The sequence below is a fragment of the Phaethon lepturus genome, unplaced genomic scaffold (assembly GCF_000687285.1).
Source record: "Phaethon lepturus isolate BGI_N335 unplaced genomic scaffold, ASM68728v1 scaffold24029, whole genome shotgun sequence".
Classification (NCBI taxonomy): domain Eukaryota; kingdom Metazoa; phylum Chordata; class Aves; order Phaethontiformes; family Phaethontidae; genus Phaethon; species Phaethon lepturus.
The window spans coordinates 72,962-95,277 of record NW_010561610.1 but is presented as its reverse complement, the minus strand read 5'-3'; the positions used below and the strand labels follow the sequence as shown (position 1 = coordinate 95,277).

At 43.8% G+C, this 22,316-nt stretch overlaps 1 protein-coding gene across 1 annotated transcript; it reads right to left on the bottom strand.

The window, feature by feature from the left end:
- Window positions 1–1,597: 1,597 nt before the first annotated feature.
- On the bottom strand, window positions 1,598–22,316 carry PDE6B (phosphodiesterase 6B, cGMP-specific, rod, beta). The gene is made up of 22 exons (XM_010294060.1): window positions 21,756–22,316; window positions 19,660–19,812; window positions 19,260–19,349; window positions 16,642–16,782; window positions 15,885–15,959; window positions 15,730–15,794; window positions 14,577–14,643; window positions 14,384–14,431; window positions 14,053–14,202; window positions 12,930–13,073; window positions 12,276–12,341; window positions 11,509–11,655; window positions 9,863–9,970; window positions 8,759–8,868; window positions 7,646–7,733; window positions 6,966–7,066; window positions 5,505–5,612; window positions 5,039–5,102; window positions 4,205–4,279; window positions 3,225–3,308; window positions 2,807–2,963; window positions 1,598–1,656 (listed from the first exon to the last, which is right to left on the bottom strand). Exons 1-22 carry the CDS (start codon window positions 22,164–22,166, stop codon window positions 1,598–1,600), a joined length of 2,511 nt encoding a protein of 836 aa, XP_010292362.1. The 5' UTR covers window positions 22,167–22,316.

Genomic DNA, 22,316 nt, shown 5'->3' with positions numbered 1-22,316 from the left:
TGGCTTGTGGTGATCTTTAAAAGCCCACTGCTCATCACCCTGCAAAAGGATAACCTTCTGGCATTTATCTGCCGAAAAAAAAGACTTGTTTGACTTCAGATGCCGTATAATGAAAGCCTCCTACGTGGTTCTTCATGTAACTGAGACAAACAGCATGAGTCATTACTAGTGTCATATCTAGCTTTCATGCAAGTGGTTTCTTTCACCGATTTCTTTCTGATCTTCCTTTCTTTGACGCTCCCACAGATTTCTTTCTGATATCCTAACAGATACAGGCTTAGATATGACAAATTTCTGTATTTTCCTGAAAGACAACTTGTGGCTCACGGAATTGCTGCATAGCGATAGAGGATTGCATCTTGCTTACTACACTGAGACACGGATAAATGATCACCAGGTACCACCATAGCTCTAGTTTTTCCTTTTACTTTGCAGTATTTTTGTAATGCAAAACAAGAAACTGACGGGTAAAAGCACTGAAGGTAGCAGGAATAATAGAAGAAGAAAATCCCCAGCAAAAAAGATCTCCAAACACTTCAAAAAAAAAGAGAGAAAAAGAGGGGGAGGGAGCAGAGAAGGGCTTCCCTAGTGTTACAAGAGTGTAACTGAATGTTCTAATATGGTTACATGAATAAACACAAAAACTAACTTTTATCTGAAATAAAAGAGTATCAGTCATCAGTCTTTCACAGTCTGGAGGGGAATCTAAAACCCAGACATCTCAGAATAGGAGGAGGAAAGGAAGGAGGGTTGGTGCTGATGGGAAGAGGACTGCGTTAAGTAACATTAGCATTACGAGGCAAAACAGAACAAATTTAGGAGATGCCACGATTCAGGTTGCTTGGGTAACTGGAACTGGAACTGCAATGTGCAATGATAACACTGTCTTCTTACAATCACGTGTTACAAGGCAAAGCTTCAATTAGTGTGGATTCTGCTCATGAAGATGGCTGCTACTAGGTGTTGCACAAATGGCTCCATGCTTTAGAGCAGCAACCTATCCAAATTCTCGAAGTGAGTGCAGAACTATTCTCTCTGTGTTTCTTGGATTTAGATGGAATCGTAGCTTTTTAGTGCAGTTCAAAGGTTTACTGTGGTCAGTTTTTATGCTTTATCCCTACCTACAGACTTCTTTCTGATATCCTAATAGATACAGGCCTAGATATGATAAATTTGGCCCTTCTTCAGTCTTCCTACTCTGTGGACTGTCAATCACATGAGGTTGTATGGAGCAGGATATGAATTCAACTGGCCGCATCAGCTTTGGGGTAAGAAGTGTTTCAGTGCAGGAGAAAAGACCTTCCATAGTCATGCAACCTGATTTATTGGGCCAAATGTTGTTCTGTATTGCCATATGCCTTCTGACATCAGGTGCATTAAATGGAGCAAGAGACAGGACAGAACTGGCTCCTCACCATCAGGAAGAGATGCAATTAAGGCAAACAAGATCTAGCCGTTCCCTGGTTGGTCATAAGCCTAATTAAAACAGCAGAACAGTCCAATCAGGAATGTGTTTGTATGCCACGATTATTTTTTTTTTTTTTAATAAGCATGGCCATTCTCATTTTGTGTGGCATATATTGCATTGATAATAGGTCTAAAGTATGCTACAGGTTTTGGAAGCTGGAGCTGTTCCTCCATTACAGGTTATTCCATCTGCCACATAAAAAGAAACACAGAATTAGAGGTACAGTCATAAATGCCCTTCTCAGACACTACAGGAGTTTTTTAGCACTTTTAAGTTATCCAGTGATCAATGTAGGTCATGCCTATAGTACCCATATCTAGACCTGTCTGCTGTGCAACGTAATTGTACATGTAAGGCTGCTTGAAAAGACTGTTTTAGTGTTAGTAGAAACCTTCCTCACTTAAATACCACTTAGTCAGGAACTAATTCTTCAGAATTTTTCCCAATCATAGCTAAAGCACTTACTTTTGATATTTTAAGATAATTACTATGAATTAAACTGAGATAAGGCATCTAGACAGCTCTAATAATTTCTAAACTGTGTCATTTGAGGAATGTCCACCCCATGGACTGTTGGGATTTTGGTCCAGTTTGGAACAAAAGGAGACTTGAGATGCAGTCTCTGTGGAGTGGATGCACCAAGTTCTGACAGATGTTTGCTCAGACACTTGGGAGAGGCCAGGATTGCCTACTGCTTACACCTTTCTGAGAGTCAAACACAACCTCAAGCTATCAAACAAGCTTTCACCCAACACCCACTGCAGCTGATGGATTTCAGTGCTACCAGACTGGGCCCATGGAAGAAGAGAAATGGGTTCAACCCAAATAAATTGCTTCTAGTTACTACTACCTTTGTTTGCTTCTAGGTAGTACCTAATCTGAGCTGGAAATGGGATGAATTGCAATTCCTCAAGTGTTCTCCCTGGGAGTGTGTTGGCTTTTCTTAACTCCTTCTGCTTCATGACCTGTGGGACAGCACATCGGCCACAGCCCCTCTGGACAAAGGGATGTCTCCCTCCCCTTTTGCAGGGATATATGTATACTGCAAAGGACTTGCTGCTGTTCCCAGCTGCAGGGGCACTCGTGCTGAATGTAGTCTCTCTAATTTCTCAGGCACTAGCTGCTGGGCATTGGAGCCGGTCGCCTTTTCTGACAGCCTGTCATGGTGCCAGGTTTGAAGACAAGGTGCCTTCAACCTTGCCAGTGGAGCAAGATTGAGGAAATTTGTTGTGGGGATCTGACTCTTTGCCATGTCAGCAAAGCTTGCTGCAGATCCGTGAGAGTACTACATAAGTACGTTTTTGAGCTAGGAATGAAAGGCTAAGTATTGTTTCTGACCTTTCTTTGCAGCCATCTTCTCTTCCTCTTTTTTCTTCTCTTCCTCCAGAGCTTTCATTTTAGCATCATACTCATCAGCACGGGTCTTCCACTCATTTCTGTTGTTCAGCAGCCCATCAAGCATAGGCTGAATTTCCTCGTGGAAACGGGAAAACTCCTGAGCAAAACACAACTGTCAGCACAAGAGGCAGTGCTTGTCCATTGTACCCCAAGAGGGACCCCACCACCAGGCTGGGTCATGCAAGGAAAGCATTAATGGCACAAAAAGGGACCATGCTGCAGTGCCCTGGAGAGGGGCAGCTGTGGTGTCCTCCAGCTGTCCCTCCCCATGAGTGATGTTGCTGCACTGGGACTCACTCAGCTGGGAGTTGAACCCCTGTTGAGAAGGATGGGGTGTGCAAGGGTACACTTTCCTTACCTTATAGACAAACGTGCACACAAAGTCAATGAAACCCACTTGAAGCTTTGGAAGCTCAGCAGCTTTCCTCCGGTCCATCATGGGCTGTGGGAGGACACAAAGTTACCATGATTTATGAGTACACTTCCTTGAAGTTCTCTATTTTCTCCCCAAAACTGCCTTGGTTGTGTCAGCCTGGCGGTTCTGCCATGGCAACCATAAAGGCTGTCCATCACAGCCCTCCTCCTCCACTGCAGAGAGGTGAAGTGGGCTCATTCCCTTTGCCATCTTAGCAGAAATTTTAGACACCTCTTTCAGTGTCTATGAACAGGGAAGAGGACTGAGAGTTTTTCCCTTGTGCTTCTCAACCAGATACCTGAGAGAAAGTTCATGTTATAAAGTGCTGAAGAGGTTTTCAATTCTGTAAAACACAACTGAACATGAAATTATATTCTTACAAGGCCTTGTTGCTGTGATGCCTCTGTGGGTAGAGGGGATGTATGAAAGTGTACTCAAAAGAAAACCCAAATAACACAGGTGGAGGCTGCATTAAAGAATGACTCTTGGCTCTTTCAATGCCAAATTTAAGTATTTGTTATTACAGCAGAAAAAAATTGTTAAGAAACACTGCTTTAGTGCACTTCCATTTACAAGAAATAATTTCTGGACTCTATGAAGTTTGTGTTTGTAGTTTTTCTCTTTATTGCAAACTCTGCTTTCCTCTATGAAATATGTATTTCGTTCTCCTTTTCTCTGTAAGGGACCAGCACAAAGTCTCCAGCACTCCTTGGTGGTTCACAGCCACTGAGACCCGTGTAACTATATGGAGAGCTGGACAAGAGGCTCTGTCACACAGGGTCTTCCCTAGCTTCGTACCCATTTTTTCCAATGGATTTTGGCAGGCATGGTGATTTCAGGAAGACTCACAGCGCTCTGAGAGCAGCATTGCTTGTAGTAAGTCTCTGCTGAGACTTGCTGTCTGGCTCTCGCATGGTACTTACAATAGGTTGTTGCTGAAGGACACTTATTTCTAAATCTCCTTGCTCCCAGAACTCAGCTGCTACCAGGAGAGCTACCTACATTGCCAAGGAGGGAGAAAGAAAAGAAGTTAGGACTGACTTTGGCTTTATAACATGATGAGCTTCAGGTCTCTGCCATGAAGTAAATTCTCACTCTGTTGCTTCACGTCCAACCCCAGCCCCAGCCTTTCTCCTGGGAAGGGCAGCAGTGGCAATGGGATTGCACCCGTGTAGTGACAGCTCAGCAACCTTATTGCACTGGAGCTCATTAGTCCACTGCTCATCTATTAAGAAAAGTTTCCAACGTGTCCCCCTCAAGGATTTGCCTCTTGGTCACAGTTCTGGCTGCCTATTACGATTTTCTCAGTTGTCCTTTCTCCATGCTGAACAGGAAGGTGGGTTTTCTTTCTTTTATCCTTCTTTAAATTTTAATGTTTCTTACTTAGCAATTGCTCAAGTAGAGTTCAGGAAGGAAGTCCTAAAGGTAATCAAACAACTGAGTGAAAAGCAGGTATTGCTGTAAAAAAACCAACCCATGTGTTATGTGCAAAATCCTCATTGTAACCCCAAAAGCTAAATACCTGGGTTTTGGTGTTTTGGGTTGGTTTTTGGGGTGTTTTTTCGGTAAACCTGAATTTTTTACAGAATTTACAACTATAATCTTAAAGATTGATTTATCCATCAAAACCATAGTTACTCCAACATCTTTTTGGCAGTTTTGGTAGGAGACTTTGATTCAGCTTCTATGCAGCTTAGGAAATTGCAGTACTTTGAAGTATAAGCTAGAGAAATCTAACAGTATATCAAGCACCTGACCTTACTCTGGACTTCCCAAGGCTTTGTGATTGCTGACAAATCACAGGCAGTCATCATCATGGCCCTAAAAACAGGAAAGAAATTAATTTCTTCTTCTGTACAGCCTGCACCCTACCTCTTGCAAGCTCAGGATGCTCATGCCCCAGTATTGTGTTAGGACCCTGCTGAAGTGTTAGATAAAGAAAGACAGGTTGCTGTAACAGCCCTACAGGGTGGTCCGGTAGGAGTACATGGCCAGAAGGGATCCTGCCTCTCGTTAGGAGTATATGACCAGAAGGACACTCCAAAATCAGTCACTTAGGATGAAGAACTACTTTAAGCTTTTTTCCCTGCTTCTCCAGAAGATCAGATTTGAGTGGACTGTAATGTATCATGTGATGATTTTGTACTATGTACAGTGCAAAGCATGTTCTGGAGCTCTCACTAGGTGACCACATCACTAACCTTTCCAGAGCCGATTACTCACATGACAACCTCTTTCTTTGTTGTCTCCAGAGACAGGTATTCAGTCCAGGCAGTCATGCTGTCATATGTCTTGGACTCGTCAACAATCTTTTGAAACATTGTTCTCTTTCTTTGATGAAAAAAAAAAAAAGAAAAAGCTCCAAAACAAGGAAACAACTGTGTTAAAAACAGATGGCTGATCCTGGTATTGATAACCCTTCCAGAAAGGTTTCCAGTAACTGCTGTCCTGGCATTTAGGTCTTCAAGGAAGCCCCCGACAAAACCAAGTACCATCACCTGCTTCTTTTAAGTAGGGGAAACTATTGTAAATTACTTAAAAATTTAAGTATAGTGGTGAGATATGAGCAGGAACTTGAAAGTGTGAGCTACTGCAAGTTATATCAGCTGAGAAATGCTTCCACCTTTGTTGGCAGCACAGGAAAGCTTTTTCCGTGAACATTAAGAGAACTGCAGAAACCTAGAGCTGGCTGGAGTATTTGTAAAGCTACCTGGCTTTTTATACTGAATCTGGCCTTGTTCACCTTATTTCTATACCTAAGTATACGTAGCAAATTCTGGGGAGGGATTTATACACAACACACCCATATTTTGAGTAGTGTGAAATCTGGAAAAATCTGCTGTTTCTGTGCTAGCAGAGAAGACATTTAGGCCAGATCCACAAATTGACTTGCATACCTGTTCTGTCCTTATCATTTTGCCTGGGTCTTATCTCAACCAAGTCTTTGCTTGCAGACGATGGGCGAAGGAGAGCAAAGACTGGCTTGTTGCCACCTGGTAAGGAAGTGGTGGTACCTGCTTCCATATAGCCACTCTACCTCCGGAGTAAGAGGACTGGGTATCGCTCCCTCCCTCATATTCCTCTTTTCTGGATCGTTTGTATTTTGCATAATCATTCTTCGGTGTAAAACAAAGAAGCAGTCTCTGGTCTCGGCGCTGTGTTTTGAAAGCACATTTTGAAAGCTAATTAGGAAGTCATATGTTGTTGAATTCCAGCCTTACGTCCCAGGAAGTCAGCACATGCTGCTCCAAGATATTTGGCATTTTTAGCTTTTGGATGTGAAATAGACTATGAACTGGATATTCATCTACAATGGACCACTTGTTATTTGGGTTGTGCTGCTCTCCCAGAGAAGTTAATGTAATGTAGCCCTGGTCAGTCCATTCACCATTTGTAAGTATTTTTCACTGCTGAAATGCTAAGTAAAAAAAAAAATCAGACATCTCTCTTTCGCTAGGGGATCATATAGCATTGCTGTGTTGGAAATAGAAGGTTACAAAGTCACATATGTGATTTAATGAGTAAAAGTTCTCCCCACCAGCTCTGATGTCTGTATTAAAGGCAGCCTCCCAAGAGGCAGTGTCTGTGAAGAGGATTGCTGCCTGGGGGGGCTTTCAGAGTGAAGCCTTTGTAAGGTACCAGCTGCCTTCTGCCCTTCACACGTGGGGTATGTGACCAACTTACTTGAAGTAGAGTGCCAGGTCTGTTGCTATAATGGCAATTTCCATCAGGTGGATCATGTGCTCATGCTGTCTGCGGTTGAGGTTCTGGCATATATTCAGTGACTGCAAAGCAAAGGAAAGGGAGCTGCAAACCCCAAGCACTGTGTTGCTGTGAGTTACTGGCCATCTCCCTTTCTCAAATATGCTCTTTTTTTTTTTTTCAGGAGCTTCAGCTTGCTCCCCTAGGGTACAAGTGTTGTGAGCCCCATTCACCATATGTTGGTGCCTAGTCTCCCCTTTTGTTCACTGAACAGGGTCAGTGTCCTGAAGCTTCTTACACAGCATGTGCCCAAACCCTGTCCTGTGGCCCCAGTGTGAATTTGCCTGAAATGAAAAGTTATCTGGGGGAGTGTGTCAGCCTTGGCCCTGTCAGAGGGGCTACAGGAGGGCAATCTTGTATTTAACATATTCCTATGGGGATAATGGTATGGCTTCTGAAGAAGCCAAGTCATGCATTTAGGAAGCCTATGCATTTTGATCCTCGGTAGGCATAGAGTACTTGGGGAGTGAGGCAGCTGCAGTTCCTCAGGTATCCAAATCAGAGAAAGGGCTTGTGCTAAGTTGACAGCTCTGTTGCTGCTGAAAAACTTCCCTGAAAGTAAGTAAATTATTCATGTTCTTACATTACAGTTCATTACCAACCTCTTCAGAGAGCAAGAATTTTCCAAACTCTAAGTGATGTCTCTCTAAAATTGAGGATCCATGAAGTTTAGCTAAAGGATTTTGAGATCTGGTTGCGTAAAGAAAAAATTAAACATGTTAGTGCAGCACTTACTTAAAAATAACCGTCCCATTTTATACTCACTTTTGTCACACACACAAGTTCAACTCATTTTAAAAGGCTTAAGAGAAGTATTTTTAATAGCTAATGACTTCAGTATAGTAAAAGACTTTTGTGACACTGCTTATAACTATTTGGACACTGTATGAAACAGTCTCCAACTACAAATTTCACCCAAAAGGTTTATGTCCATTTATGTCCATCTATACAGACACCAGTTTATGACTGGACTGTTATTACTCAGCATAGTAAGCTTGTTTAATTCCTGAATAGCTACATGTTGATATCTAGTAATAGGAACAGAAAAACCTGCAGTCCTTGGACACATTCCTAGATGAAAAGCAAGGCACTCGTGTATTCAAAACACCAGCCAGCCTCACTTACATTTTTCTAAAGCTCAAAAAACCACTAAGACAGTACAGCCAGCAAGCACTGCAGAAGAGCTGTGATCTGACACTACTTTAAGTGAGCAACAGAGGCTTGACTGGTCAATGAAATCATGTAACTGCTTTTCTGTAGCTAGTAACTACCTACTGAGAGCAGCACCCTCATAGGTACTTTGTTTCTGCAGGTGGTGAGGGCAGTGCCATGCATGATGCTTTCTCTATAAGTACCTTCCAGCAAACAGTAGGCTGCTTAGGGCCAGGATGCTCCTGGTGGCATCCTGAGTCTCCTAAGATGCTCAGGCTACTAAATGCCCGCACTGCACTTGTTCCACCCTGTAACGGTAACATAGAGTGTTGCTTTAACCAGAGGAGGTTTGCTAGGGGGTAAAGCAAGTGCCAGAGAGCACCGCAAAATTTCAGTTTCCCCACTGGCCAAAGCATAAGCCCAAGTGCTGTAGCAAGCTGAAAAGCAAGGTTATGACCCCTGCGTATAAAACAGAGCTGTACTGGAGTTTGGTGTGATCACAGCCTGGTCCCACTCCACATGAGAGCAACAGTAAATGGTTTAAAGTAGAAGGAAGTGCTTACTTCATTTGGTAAAGGTTGTTGGTTCCCCTGTGGTCAATATCGTGGCACAGAGCAGCAGTTACCATTGCAAGGGCTTCGAGGTCTGTGTAGTAACGCTTCAGCTTGCCAGTCTGGAGGGTGAGAATTTGCATTTCATCTCTTAGTATCTCCTACAGGAAACGGTACTGAGCTGCGACTGCTCTGTGCTGGGGATCTCCTCCTTGAAACAGTCCAGGAAAACTGAAATTCCTTGTGAAGATAAATGCACTACACAGTACGCTTAGGTTGAAATGGGGAAGCGGCTGGAGGCAAAACATTTCGGACGCAGGCAGCCATGCATGTTGTGCATATGCGCTTGATGCCCACCTGCCATCTTGGCTACCTGCTGCTACAGCAGCCTCGTGCCCTAGGGACACCTGGCTCCTTATAAGCACCCTTCCAGTCACTGGACACAAAGTGCTTTGTGAAGGGGCTCTGCACCTTTCTGGGCAATGCAGTCTCCAATCTGAATCACCCAGAGTGTTGTCCAGGGGTGGTAGGCATAATTCTGCTGCCAGCTGTGGGGGTCATACTGACTGCACTGGGTCCTGGTGCTGGTCCATCCCTGGTATGGAGCAGCGGTTGACACTGGTTTTTCTTGTTGGGGCTCCTGTTTCCCTGAGAGCCTATGAGAAATGGCATTTGCCACATTCACACCAGCAATAGATTTACACTTGTGTCTGTCCTGCCTGGAGATGGAAAGCGTGAGGTTGCCTCCATCCCAGCCAGCTAACTTCAGGCTGGCTCTTACTGTCAGAAACTATTGAAGGAAGGCAAGTCCTGTAGGCTCTCTCCCTGACCCTGCAGGAGAATTTAATCTGGAGGCTATGCAACACTATACACATCCATACTGATGAGAATTAAAGTACTCCATTCATTGGGCAGTATCGGCCACGGCTTTAAATGTAATGCAAGCACTGTCACTTAAGGCAAATGGAGACCTCATTTAGCAGGATCTGTGCTAGGAGTGACAAACTTATCCTACACCAGGATTCAAAGGGAGCCCTGCATATCTCCAGGGCACAACAGAAGAACTCCTGTAAGTATAGCCATGCCACAGAATTAACTGGGGTGGTGTTACCTTACCATCAGGAGCGTGAACATGGTCTGCGCGACGTTGAAGCCATGGCGCCAGTTGTGGTAGGTTATCTTCCGGTAGCCTTTGCTGACAGAGTACACAAACCTTACCAGAACCTGCAAATTGGGGAAGAAGATATTAGTTTGTCTGATGAAGCTGCTGCCTGTTGCTCTTGAAATAAAGACACATATGGAAGTCATGGCTGAGGTTCAGACCAGCTCTACAGAGGTGTCCCCAGGAAAGACTCAGAAGCTGTAATATCATCAGACTTCCCTGTCTGTGTTGTTACAGTAAAGCGTAGTGGAGAGCTAAAGGGAACAGTAAAATATAGCTCTCTGCTTTCTAATATCTTTCTCTCTCTTTTTTTTATTTTTTAAAGAAAAATAAAATCATAGAGATGCTTACGGGGCAAACAAGAAACAGCAACGACTACAGCAGAAGATATTTCATCCTAGTGCTTGTGAATTTATTTAATTTCTGTGTTTCTCTATGTTGTCATTTGTAAGATTTGTCCCTCCCATGTCTTGTGATTTACTAATACTAATATCTCTCTTCCAGAGATACGGCTCCATAGACGTAGAGGTGAGTGGTGTTTACATCACCTAAATAATTAGAATATGGGGCATTAAATAACAGTTTTTTCCCGCTGCATTGTACTTCTCCACGTGTAGCTATATAGGTTTTCTCATCAGAGAGCAAATTAATCATGGGTGAGTATTCATTTTTTAAAATCTCCGCTGCTCAGAGTGGCAGCAAAGAATGACTGCTTTTCAAACCCGTATCACGGGTTAGTTGTTCCAGAGTAGATATTTTCAACACTTTGTGACATTGACGTGATATAAGTAAGAAGCACAGAAGTAACTCGCATTGGAGCCCTTCACTTCCCTCCTACTTCCCAAGACTGCCTTCCGAGGGTGAAAATTCTTCCTTGCAGTTACCGCCAGACCCCACTAGATGGAAATAAACCTCGCATGATGTGCTGCGGAATCCCCTGGGGAGCCGCACAGCTGCTGAAGCGAGCCCTCCCGGGGCCGGAACGGGGGCAAACCCGTGAATTTGCACATCAGAGGCTATGGGGCCCACAGGGTCACACCGCTCCTGCCGCCAGCAGTCAGGAAGGTGGTACCAGCTGCAACAAATGAAGGCACGTCCGTGTTTGCAGGGGGAAGAAAAGCTGAGGGGCCTGGCAGTGTGGGTTTCGGCAGACGTTGGCAGGAAGCTATAGGGTACGTACTATAGGAAACAAAACAGGCACACAAGTACGCACTGCCCCATGTTGCGCCTGGAAACCGTGCTTTCACGCTGCAGCTATGAGTGGCATTAGACACGGCAAGTGCAAGCCATTTTTTTCATGGTGTAGCCCCCATCTATACAGACCCCATAGCAAATCCCCACCGACAGCAGACAGTGCAGAGCAGAAGAGGCTGGCTTCATGCTCCAAACCCGCATGTAGTGACTGTGGGCTTTGAGAGGGGGGTACCCTGCTCTCAGTGGGGCCAGGGGGTTCAGGACACACGTCCATCTCCCTGCAAGCCCTTGTGAACCGGACCTCTGGCCACTCCATGAGCTGTGCTGGGCACGCACGGGGACCTCAGCCATGCGGCGAGGCTGCTGGCCATCCACGACGGGAGTCCCTGGGGTTGCCAGCTCCTACCTCCTGTGGGATCTGGAACTTCTTCACCACGCCGAGCTCGTAGTACATCTGAATGCCGCACTTCACCAGCTCCAGCTCAGTGCAGTCAAAATCAGAGAACCTGAACTCATAGATTTCAAACTTGGTGGGCCCTGGAAGTTCTTCTTTCTGTAAGAAAGGTGGGATGGTTTGTTGCTTTGCTACTTATGCCATCCCTCGAAACACCTGGAATGGGATTTGCTTAATAAAAATTTATCGGTCTGATACTGCTGGGAACATTTTCTTTTAGAATATAACATATAAATAAACTGAAATGCTGCTTTTCATGATAGTGAGGGAAGAGGGAGGGCATTTTTGGTCAAGTGCAAGAAATACCGATTGTTTTCTGCTAATCACTTTTCTTGTTGATTTGATATAGTTTGGAGACTCCAAACTTGGCAGGTCTTAGAGGAGAAGACTTACAGCCCTCCATATTGACTCCGGAGAAAAAAATGCATGACAAGTCAAGGTGGCTGACGTGTTCCCAGGTGGACTTTGAACCCCTTGAGATAAAATGGCAGAGAGCAGGTACTCCCTGGGAGCTGGGGAAGGCATTCGCTGCCACCTGATGCTAAATAATAACCTCAAACTCACACAGCAGAGGAGGGCAAGGTATGCTTTGCCTTCACCCCTCACCAAGGGCCCTGTCGATGTGTACTCGTGTGCCAACACTGGGAACTCTTCCCTGCACCCACCCAGGCAATATTTATTTGCCAGGGCTGTCCATTCCAGTGGTACATTGCTCTTACCAGGACGCTTGCCAGTTCCTCTTCCTCACACTCACTTGGCTCCTTCCCCAGCTTTTCTCGTGTTGGCTGCAAAGAGCATGGACGTGTTAAACTAACGACCGAACCCCACCGGACTTTGCACTGTGCAGGTTTGGGGCAATCTAGGGCAGCTCTCATATGCAAATTTTTTCTTCTACCTGGACCTTACTTCTATTTCTGGTCTTTCAACCCATTCTTCCTGGTAAAAATGTTCTCTCTCTCCTCGATCTTGATTCTTGTTTCCCTCACTTGCAAATGTCCCTCTAGAGCCAGTGTCCCAGCTAGGTCCTCTAACTCCACATCCTCTGCACTAAGGAGGTTTTGGGGAATAAACAAGCTCCTCTTCTACCCCTACAGCCCTGCCGTGAGGAGCAGCTTTGTGAGCCCACCTCCAGGGCTGGCTTTGCTGAGGAAATTTGAAAGGACACAGTGTGGCAACGTGCCGAGGTGGAGGCCAGATCACGGAGTCAAAACAAAGATTTGTTCTGCTACTGTGCAGTAACTGGGGCCCTGGCTGCTGCCTCCACACTGTGATGGCTGGAAGCATTTCTGTGCGATGGGAGACCTGTTTCTGTGCCATAAGTCACAGGCCAGACCAGTACACTTGGGGGTCTGCTGCACATTGCGAGGCATTACCAGGATTTCCTGTATTTCATCCTTGTCACATTTCACATGGTAGAGCACCATATCCTGAGCAATGTCCTTCCGGTTCTCCAGCTTGTTCATCTTATCATACGTGTCTGTGTTGAGTACAGACCAACCCAGGAACTGTGTCAAGGACTTGGTGAGAGGAAAAGAAGTAAATGGTGAAATAACCAAACCATATGTTACTCAAAGACATGGTAGAATAACAGCACATGATATATTTCTAGAGAAACACAAGCTCCACTTTGGCCATAAGTCTAGCAATGAGCAACCATGTGTTTGCTCACAACCAGTACTTGCTTCTCAGCAGAGCAGCTCTCCAGCTGTTGAATCTGCCTAGGCCTCTAGAGCATCCATGCTGTGGAGGTTTGAGGACTCTCTGCTTCAAAGCTATTTCTGTGTTGTTGTAACTGTCTCCATGCTTGTGGAAAGGCTGGTGTCACAATGGTGACAGCAGGTCAGGAACCCTTGCATCAAGGGAGAGCAAGGTGGGCTCATGACCTTTCACATATGTTCACTCACACCCTGTGTTTTCTCTGAACTTGCTTTCCAGTGGACAATTCAAACTGATTTTTTTTTCAGTCTTTTTGTTTCATAAGAAAAGTCTATTTATTTCAGGAAACGTTCTGATTGATAACAGATGCCAAGAGTTGAATGCCTATATTGGATTGAAACTAGCACAGGAGCGTTTCTAAGCAGCAAGGTCTTTAATTACAGCTGCTGATGGTAGATTCATAGCTGCCCACCCTTTGTGTCTCAGTTACACAATTTCTGTGTAATTTCTTGAGGGACTTGCCCAGCCAGTGTGAGCCAGCTGTCATGTATGTGAACACAGGTCAGAATGGTCGTGTTAGCACATCGTGGCTGCTCATGGCTAGGTGTCATGAATTCTGAAACAAAATTATGCAAACACAGCTGGTTTTCAAGACTAAAAAAAGCCAGTATTTCATGTAGTTGCTTTCAAAACTTTCAAGCTGATGCATAACACCTCTACAAGCAACAAAGAAACTTACTTAACTGCAGAACACTGGAGGATGCTTTGCAAGTGTACAGTGAGCAACAGTGACCTCGCTCAACCACATTAACTACTTCCAGCCGCAGCAAGGAACTATACCTCCATTAGGGTCTCATCCTGTTCATCAAATGGTTTCCCATCTTTTCTGTTATAAAATGTGACAACGCCAACAATTTCTTCCTTTTTGTTGACTATTGGCATGGAGAGAACATTTTTGATAGTCCATCCTGATTCATCTAGAGGACCTTCCTTGAAGCAATAGCAAACAGAAAGACACCATGTACTCAATGTGTTTTCTAAATACATCAGCCCTCCCATTTTACATCAAGACTACAGGCTAAAGAAATATTTATATGCCTAATATTGACTCTAAATTACATTTGTGCAAACAAAGTAGAATCCTTGATGGGACTGGAATTTTTCACGGTACCTGAAAGTTAAACATCTCATCTGCAGCAGCATTCATAATGTTGCAAATCTAGGGGATCACACAGAAGAAAAAGTTTTACAGTAAGAGCAATGAGAATTTTAAATACAAAAACCAAAAAATGAATTTATGAGAAAGCAGCATTAGTATTACTTCATCTCAGAAAGCCTTGATGAAGCCTAAGTTAAGTACTTACAAATCCACTTTCAGCCACATAGGTTGGCAGTCCAGTCACTAGCGCCCAGTGATCTGGGGTAGGATTTCTGAATGAAAGAAAAATAGATGAGGGAAATTAAGGAAATACGTTTACTGAACAATGACCATGGACCTGAAATATATTCAGCTGATTGCACAATCCACATTTACATGTTTCACCCTCAGTTACTCAACAGTCCTGTTACTTTCAAAGGACCCATGTATGCGAGTAAAAATTTTTCACATAAGTAAATACTTTTCCGTCAAGGAATCAATACAGAATAACTTATAAAATATCACAGTCTGCAGAGACTTAAGAAAAAGTAATTCCTGGGACTGGGGCCATGTTTCAGACCTTCAGCACAGAGAAAGGTAAAAGGAGGTTCCTGGCTAAGAGCGTCTGCCAGCCTGAACTTTTGAACACTGCTGTACCTAAGTAACGGAGGCCTTTCTTGAGGCGCTTACACCAATGCAAAGCAGTGTGACCAGAACTGGGTGAAACTCCTTTTATGTCAGATTTGTCCAATGTGCCCAAGGCTCATCTGAAAAATCCAGTGGCAAGACGAGAGGGTGGTTTTCAGAAAGAAGGAGTCTCAGTGTGGTGTCAAGAGAAGAGGAAAGGCCAGAAGTAGCCTTCAGATGGGGTCAGTGACTGGAGGATGAGAGAGGCAAGGAAGCTGGAAGAGAGGCAAAGAAGCTGGAAGACAGGCAGAGAAGCACGATTGACCATGAGAGGTTGGGAGGGTAGCAGAGGGGTGAGGTGCAGGGCTGGGACAGTGGGTGCCCCAACACAAGGACAACCTGGATGGGCTCACCCACTGACTCAGGGAAGACACCAAAGGAGGACTGATGCCTCAGCCTGGTAAGGAGATTGGCAAAACTGCCAGGCAGTCAAGACAGTTCACTTCTGCATCTAAAAAGAATCATTAGTTGCAGTGACTTCTGGAGCCTGACTGGCACACCAGGATCCCAATGCCCTGGAGGAAATCTTTGTTCTGCAGAAATGTGAGTTGAAGCACCAACTTACATTCTGGCTGTTTTAGTCTTCTATCAGTCCTTTGCATATCTCCTTATGAATGTCTTTAAATTATGGTGAACCTTGGTTTTAGCTATGCTCTGTGTCAGTACCTAGCGTACACAAACTGGGCACTTACGGGATGACTTTAATGTCTTCTTTTCCATGTAAAATATAATCAATGACCTTGTAAAAGACTATTTCCTACAAATAAAAAAAAGAGTGGTATTAAAATTAGTGGTGAGGCAATCCAACAAGACACGAGAGAGTTTAAGAAATCTGTTTCTCACATACCCTGCCATCTGGGGTGCGAGGTCCTGAGTAGGGGGGAACTTCTCCCAGCAGGACTGGCCACAGGTCAAAAAATTCCTGGTTTTAAAATGAAAGTAGTATTTTTAAAGTAGAAAAATGCATTTTGCCTTGAGCCTGAAAGTAACTACTGCTCTACTATTATGGTTTTGGTACCACGTAAACAAGGCATGAAATGATAAGACTAGTTCAATACCAGACAGCAGAATGGTATATTGAAATCAGGAAGAGTCACGTGCATTGCATGTCTGTATGTAGTCATATACTGTCTACACACGGAATGCTGCTTCATTCAGTGAACAGAACAGGCTGTACTCACAGAGCAAACGGGTCTGTCAATGTTTTATGTGCTCTTCGTTTTCCAGAGTGTGACCATAGGGCTGATCTACTACTTGCTAGCTTGCTAAAGTGAAAGATTTTTTGTTGTTTTTCTTATTCTACATTATAATGCAGATCAAAGTGTCATTAGGACACTAATGACCTTTTAATACACCTCTTCATAAGACAGTGCTGTAAAGGCTCTGGCAATGTGGTGGAGATCAAAGTTCATGGTAGACTCAGTCAGCCTGACCATGGAATAAAGCAGAGCTCCTATGACAAGGATCCTTGAATATGGATATAGGAATAATGACTCACAGCCAGCTTGCACTTTGGCTGCCCCAGTAAAACTTATCTCCACACGTCATCCCTCAGTGAATAGCAGCAATGCAGAAAGATGTTTAACACAAATGTGAACTCTCACCTTCTGCTTTGTCATGTCCAGGAGACCTACTGAGTACCGGTCGCAGTTCAGGTAGGCTCTCACTGTGTAAAAAGCCTTGTGGAACTGCCTCTCAATGTCAGTCAGTTCCTCAAAAACCTTATTAGCTGACCACAACAGCACCTGCAGAATAAAATCTGAATGTAAGCATAGCCTCTGCTTGAGACCTGGGCTTCCCAAATGCGTTTGGACTAACAAGGAAACAACTGGGGTTTTATACCACAGTTCCTGAAAAGTGCAATCGCAGCCTATACTGCAAAATGGAAAAGCATTGATTATTCACACTGGGAATTACTAGGGAAGGATGCACTCTGAGGAAGAGCCAGGTCATCATGGAGTGCTATGTAAAAGTCCAGTCTTATAAACACAGCACGAAAATGTAGTAGTGCCAGATAAAGACATGGCCTCACTTACATCTTATGAGTAAAACCTTGCATCCAAAAATAGTTAGCACCAAAAGTGTTGCAAAGTCTGGAGGCTAGAGTTGGAAATATCTGAATTAACATGTCCTCAAAGCCTTTGCACAGCTGCTATGTGTGTGCATCAGCCTATGATGCTTTTCCCCGTCCCACGCCCCGCAGAGTTACCCTTAAGAAACACTTCCTTCCTTAAGAAAGCTGTTGCTATTAGGCTTTTTCCTTTGTAAAAATGGAGGTTATGCAGCAAATTAGGCAAGTATTTCTGGTGGCATAAGGAGGGTCTTTGTGGGCCTAACAGAGAACTTAATTTTCTCTGAAATGGTAAGGAAGCTGTCCGCGCAATTGCCTGGCTTAGCTAGTGCATGCGTGCCTGTAGCCGAGTGTGTGTGCTTTGCTTTCCGAGCCCAGGAGGCATGAGGAGCAGTGCTTCAGAAGCACTGGGAGCTGCTACCTGGAGCTGCCTGGACTTGTGCTTTGAACACGAAGTACTGTTACATGGCCACAATCAGAAAAAGTGTGTCTCACCTTCACCGGGCACTAGTTCTGAGCTGCATCAGTCTCCATTGCTAATCTGTAAATTGGGACAACTCTGCCACTCCTATAAAGTCCAAGGTATTCAATGTCACTGGCCTTGGAGCATCCCTAAGGTAGGATAGTGGTGTTGTCAGACAAACCACTAGAGGAACATGAGCAATGGTTTATTTTTGGCATTTTGCAGCATGCAAAAAGTAATGTTGAAAGCCACAAGCCCAATGAGGAGGAATGAAAGAAAGACCTGAAGAATGGCCAGTTCATAGAACGATGTAAAGTAATTGCGCAAAATGTGTTATATGTTCTTCTAATAAGACTCTTACACAGTATCTGAGCACGAGCAGACTGAACTGTCTTTGCACAAGCCATTTCACTACTTACAGTATTCCTCAGTCTTTGCAGTTGGGATTGACAATATTAAAATCATAGACCACCTTTGAGAATGTCATCTGCTTACTCTGTACTTTGATATTTTTAAGTGTAACGTAATGAACCATATCAACTCTCACACAGACCTTTAGATCTAGATGGCCACAGGTCTAACAGTTGAACTATTGGTAGAAGTGACAGTGTGTCTTGCATTTTGTTCTCACTTTTCTCCCTTTCTGTGGGACCTGCTGACACAGCAGTGATATACGAACACAGGACTCGAATCCCAGGTTTAGACCCAGAGCAGAGCACCCTGTGGGAGATGTTAGGCCTTCCACCTCTTGGGTCTCCACTCTGTCTTCTAGACCCTCCCTTACCTCTCCCAGTCCTACTGCTAAGCCTTCAAGAGGAATAAACCTTCACTAGTTCTACCTTAGTTGAATTACTCAGCATTGCTAGATGGCTCTATGACCTGACTGTTGTTCATGTTTTTGATTACTGAAAAAATTAGACAAAGCACATGAGATAGATAATGAATTAGTAAGTATAAGTGCTGTCCCAAAGCTTGTGAAATAAACTTTCATTCTGCATCCATGTTGCTGAAATACATTTATCCCCATGGGAACCCCCACTGGAGACAAGAGCATGGCTATTGTTAAGCATAGACACAACTGCATGTCCTCTTCAATGACAACCAGTTGTCTGCTGCAGAAAATGACTGCATGGATTCACATCCATCCCAATAAATTTGAGAGTCCTTTCATAACCCAAGTCATGGAAAAGAATGGTGGCTGGACTGTTTCAATTCGGAATACCCTAAAACTCTCAACTACATTCATTTCTGCTGAGAGAGGCCGATTAAAACAGGCATATGAGAATCATTTTACTGTCACTAAGAAGAAGTTTCATAGCACTCTTAATAAGCAGATAAGAAAAAATACCACATTCTTAACTGTTTTGGGAAATCTCTTGGTGCTGCTGGCTGAAGTGGTTAAATGCCCAAGGGTGTTTCATAGCTTGAGTTCAACAAAATGGCTGGAGCGCAGCCCTGCTGAAGCTGGTGCCACTGTGTCAGCACCTGCAGTTTTGCCAACAGCAGCGGGAAGAGAGGCTAATGAAGGACTCTGGGGAAGGAGCAATATCTGCAAGCAAATGAGGGCATCTTTTCCCTTCTGTTCTTCAGGCAGAAATCTCTCAATCAAGTCAGCTACATCTTTGAAAGCAGAAGAATGCACTCATTTGATCTTTGAGATAGAGCCCAATATATATTTTCACTCTTACCTGGCCTCTTCGAGTCTCACAATTGTGAAGATAACTCAAATGATAAATTTTCAAGTTCAAGGAGGCAAAATTCAGGTATTTCAGAAAAAGCTGAAAAGGCAAACAGTGAGATTAAGTTGAATGCAGTAGGAGCCCTGTGTATGCTGGATTTCATAACACCCCTTTAGCAATGTCACAGTAATTCCCCTGGATAAATGCTTTGCTTTGCACTGGTGTGAGATGAAATATTTCTGAGATAAGCATCCTTATAATAAGCCTCTTCTGTTAGAGGGTGAGTCCCCTATAGGGAAATTCACACCAGTGGAGCTTCACTAAAGCAGACATGCCTAGTCTAGAAGAGTCTGTGTTACATGGCAAAAGCATCAACTGTTTGATAGAAACTGAGTTACTAACCACTTACTGTTTCATCAGAGCTGGTAAAGTATGGGCCGTTCAGCTTATTAATAGCCAAAATGACAGCAACTAAATCTTTTCCATTCAAGATGGGTGTCGCAAGGATGCTTTTTGTAGTGTAGTTGGTGAGTTCATCAACAAATGGACTGAACTGGTCACACTGTTCAATAGAGAATTTACAAATTAAGCATTTTCCACAATGTCTGTAGTCTTAAAACCAAGTTAAAGCACAGTCTCTTGAAGTAAGCTGCCTAAAGGAAGTTTTGCTTAAAAAAATTTTTGAGGAAGAGAAATTAATTAGCAGAAAATTGGACAATGTATGGGTCATAAAGCTAACATCAAGAGAACTGGCTGTGGCTTCTGACTGCAACACGTGCACTTTTTCACTTTTTACAAAGATCTTGCAAATCATAAGCTTTAAACATCAAACTGCCAGAACAAGGAGGCTCTCCATTGGTCATTTTCAGATCACTGACATCCTTCATAGTATCTCCTCCACCCTTTCCTCTGACTTCTTGTTAACACTGTGAAGTGGATACAGCCAGTTATCAGACAACAACTTGCATAGCCACAGTTCATAAAGCAGTGCTGTCTGGTACAGTCACTGGGAAGTTCACTCATCCTCGTTTTTCTTCTGCTTTTGCCTCAGGCTTGAAGCTACTGTTGGCTTGCAACCTCCATGAAACCACCTACCCCTCATTTCTCTTGAAAATATTCTCCCAGGCATTCCCTCCCGTGTTGCTGAGCCTTTGTGCATGGGATGGTAGATGGTAGGGAAGGTATCCCAATGGAGGATGGAGCTGGCACCAGCAGTGAGTGGTTCCTGGCACTCTCCCCCTTCTAGTACGAGTTCTTCTAGTTCAGTTAGAAAAAGCACCACAGCTTTCATCACATTCAGAAGGCTGCAGCAGGAAGAGCAGTCAGTCACTAATACACCTTCTTCCCACACCTCCCCCACTGCTGGCCTTCCCTGCCAATTGGGGTAAATCAAGCATTTAGTCTCTGGTTCTCCTTCAAAGGAATTGCCTTATGGCAATGCCTGAAAGCGCTAGACTTGGAGTGCAGCTCTTGGCTCACAGCACTGAAATCCTTCCGTATTCTTGGAAAAATGTCTGAAGCCAGAGACCTTGAAAAAGTTTGTCCCATTCTGATACTTTTTTTGGTTGCAAAACCAAATCAATGCCTCAGTATGTTCTGTGGAGGACAAGGAAGTTTTTCCTGAAGTGTTTGGATATGCTCATACTGAGCAGCAAATGGATGGATAAACAGATGGTCTCTTTGTAACTAGCAAACAATAGATAGAGTAATCCCAAATACCATATTTGGGTCACATGGATTTTAGTTTTACACCTATAATTAGAACAAGTGAATTGTTATTGCTGCCATTCAGGTTTACATGATTCAACCCAGGAGTATGGGGGTTAAATATTGTCATGAAGGCATAAAAATAAAATATTACAATTCCTTGGATCCCTCCTGCTATTGCAGTGTGCAGTGTTTGCTGAAAGAGGTTTTGTGTCAAAGTTCCTCTCTTGCTGCTTCTGATGAAGATCACTGGTGCACAGGTTGCATTTAACTCACCTGCTCTCAGGTTCACTCCCTCTGGTTGATAAAAATGCCTCTAAATGCCCTTGGCCCAAGCTTCATCAGACAGCAAATATTTTCAAATGTCAGTTGTGGTGGAAAACCCTTTCTAGACTCATTGTAAAGGATTTCTCTCTCACTTTGCCAATTACTCACAGAATATAAATGTGTGTGGAAAATTCCACAGTGCAGATCTGACTGTACCTCACTCTCTCTTCTCTGCCAGACTAGATGTGATTTTTTTTTTTTTTTTAATTAGACAGGTAAGATGTGACATTGCACTTGTTAGCAGGCATTAACACCTAGTGTAATTAATGTGCTTAGCCTCACTTCACTCCATAAATGAAGTTGGAAGCAACTTACAGACTTGCTACTGGTGCTTTGGTTTCTACTACTCAGCTATCACACTACAAGAATTTTGACTGATCACCAAGATGCCCTGGTACCTCTTGACCCCTTTGTACTAGTAAGCATGTGAGCCTTTCTTCTACCGAGTAAATGAATAAATGGCAAACCTACCTCACTGACATCCTTGATGTTCATGGTTTTCTTGGTTTGTGCAACGTAGCCCACAATGCCTATGTCCAACGGATAGACAATCTCACTGTCTGGGGAGACCAGGCACTCCTCCAGGGTGCTTCCTTCTTGGATGTTGAAAAGCCTTGTTGCCAGTTCAGGTGTGCCATTTCTCTGCCTGTACATGAAAAGACTACAGCGGTCAGCATGAATAAGGGACCTGATTCTTCTCAAGGTCTTGAAAACAACTTTCTCCATGTTGATGCTTTCTTGCATGTCTTGGATTAACTCAAAAAGAATTTCACTTTCATTGCTATCCCAGGACTCTGTTCTTAGTTTCTTCTCAAAGTACTGCTTGGCAAAAGCAGGGTTGCCATCAAGAAACTTCTCCACGACGTCTTCACTAATGCTCATTGTGAATGCCCTGTGGTAGCTAGTAGTCCAACGATGTGGTCTATGCAAGCAGCACTGTAATTTCTGATGTAGTTCCTAAATTTTTGTAATAGAAGATATTGCTTCTAGAAGGACCAAGAGTGAGGTAACACAGCCAAGAGGGCTTGTCAT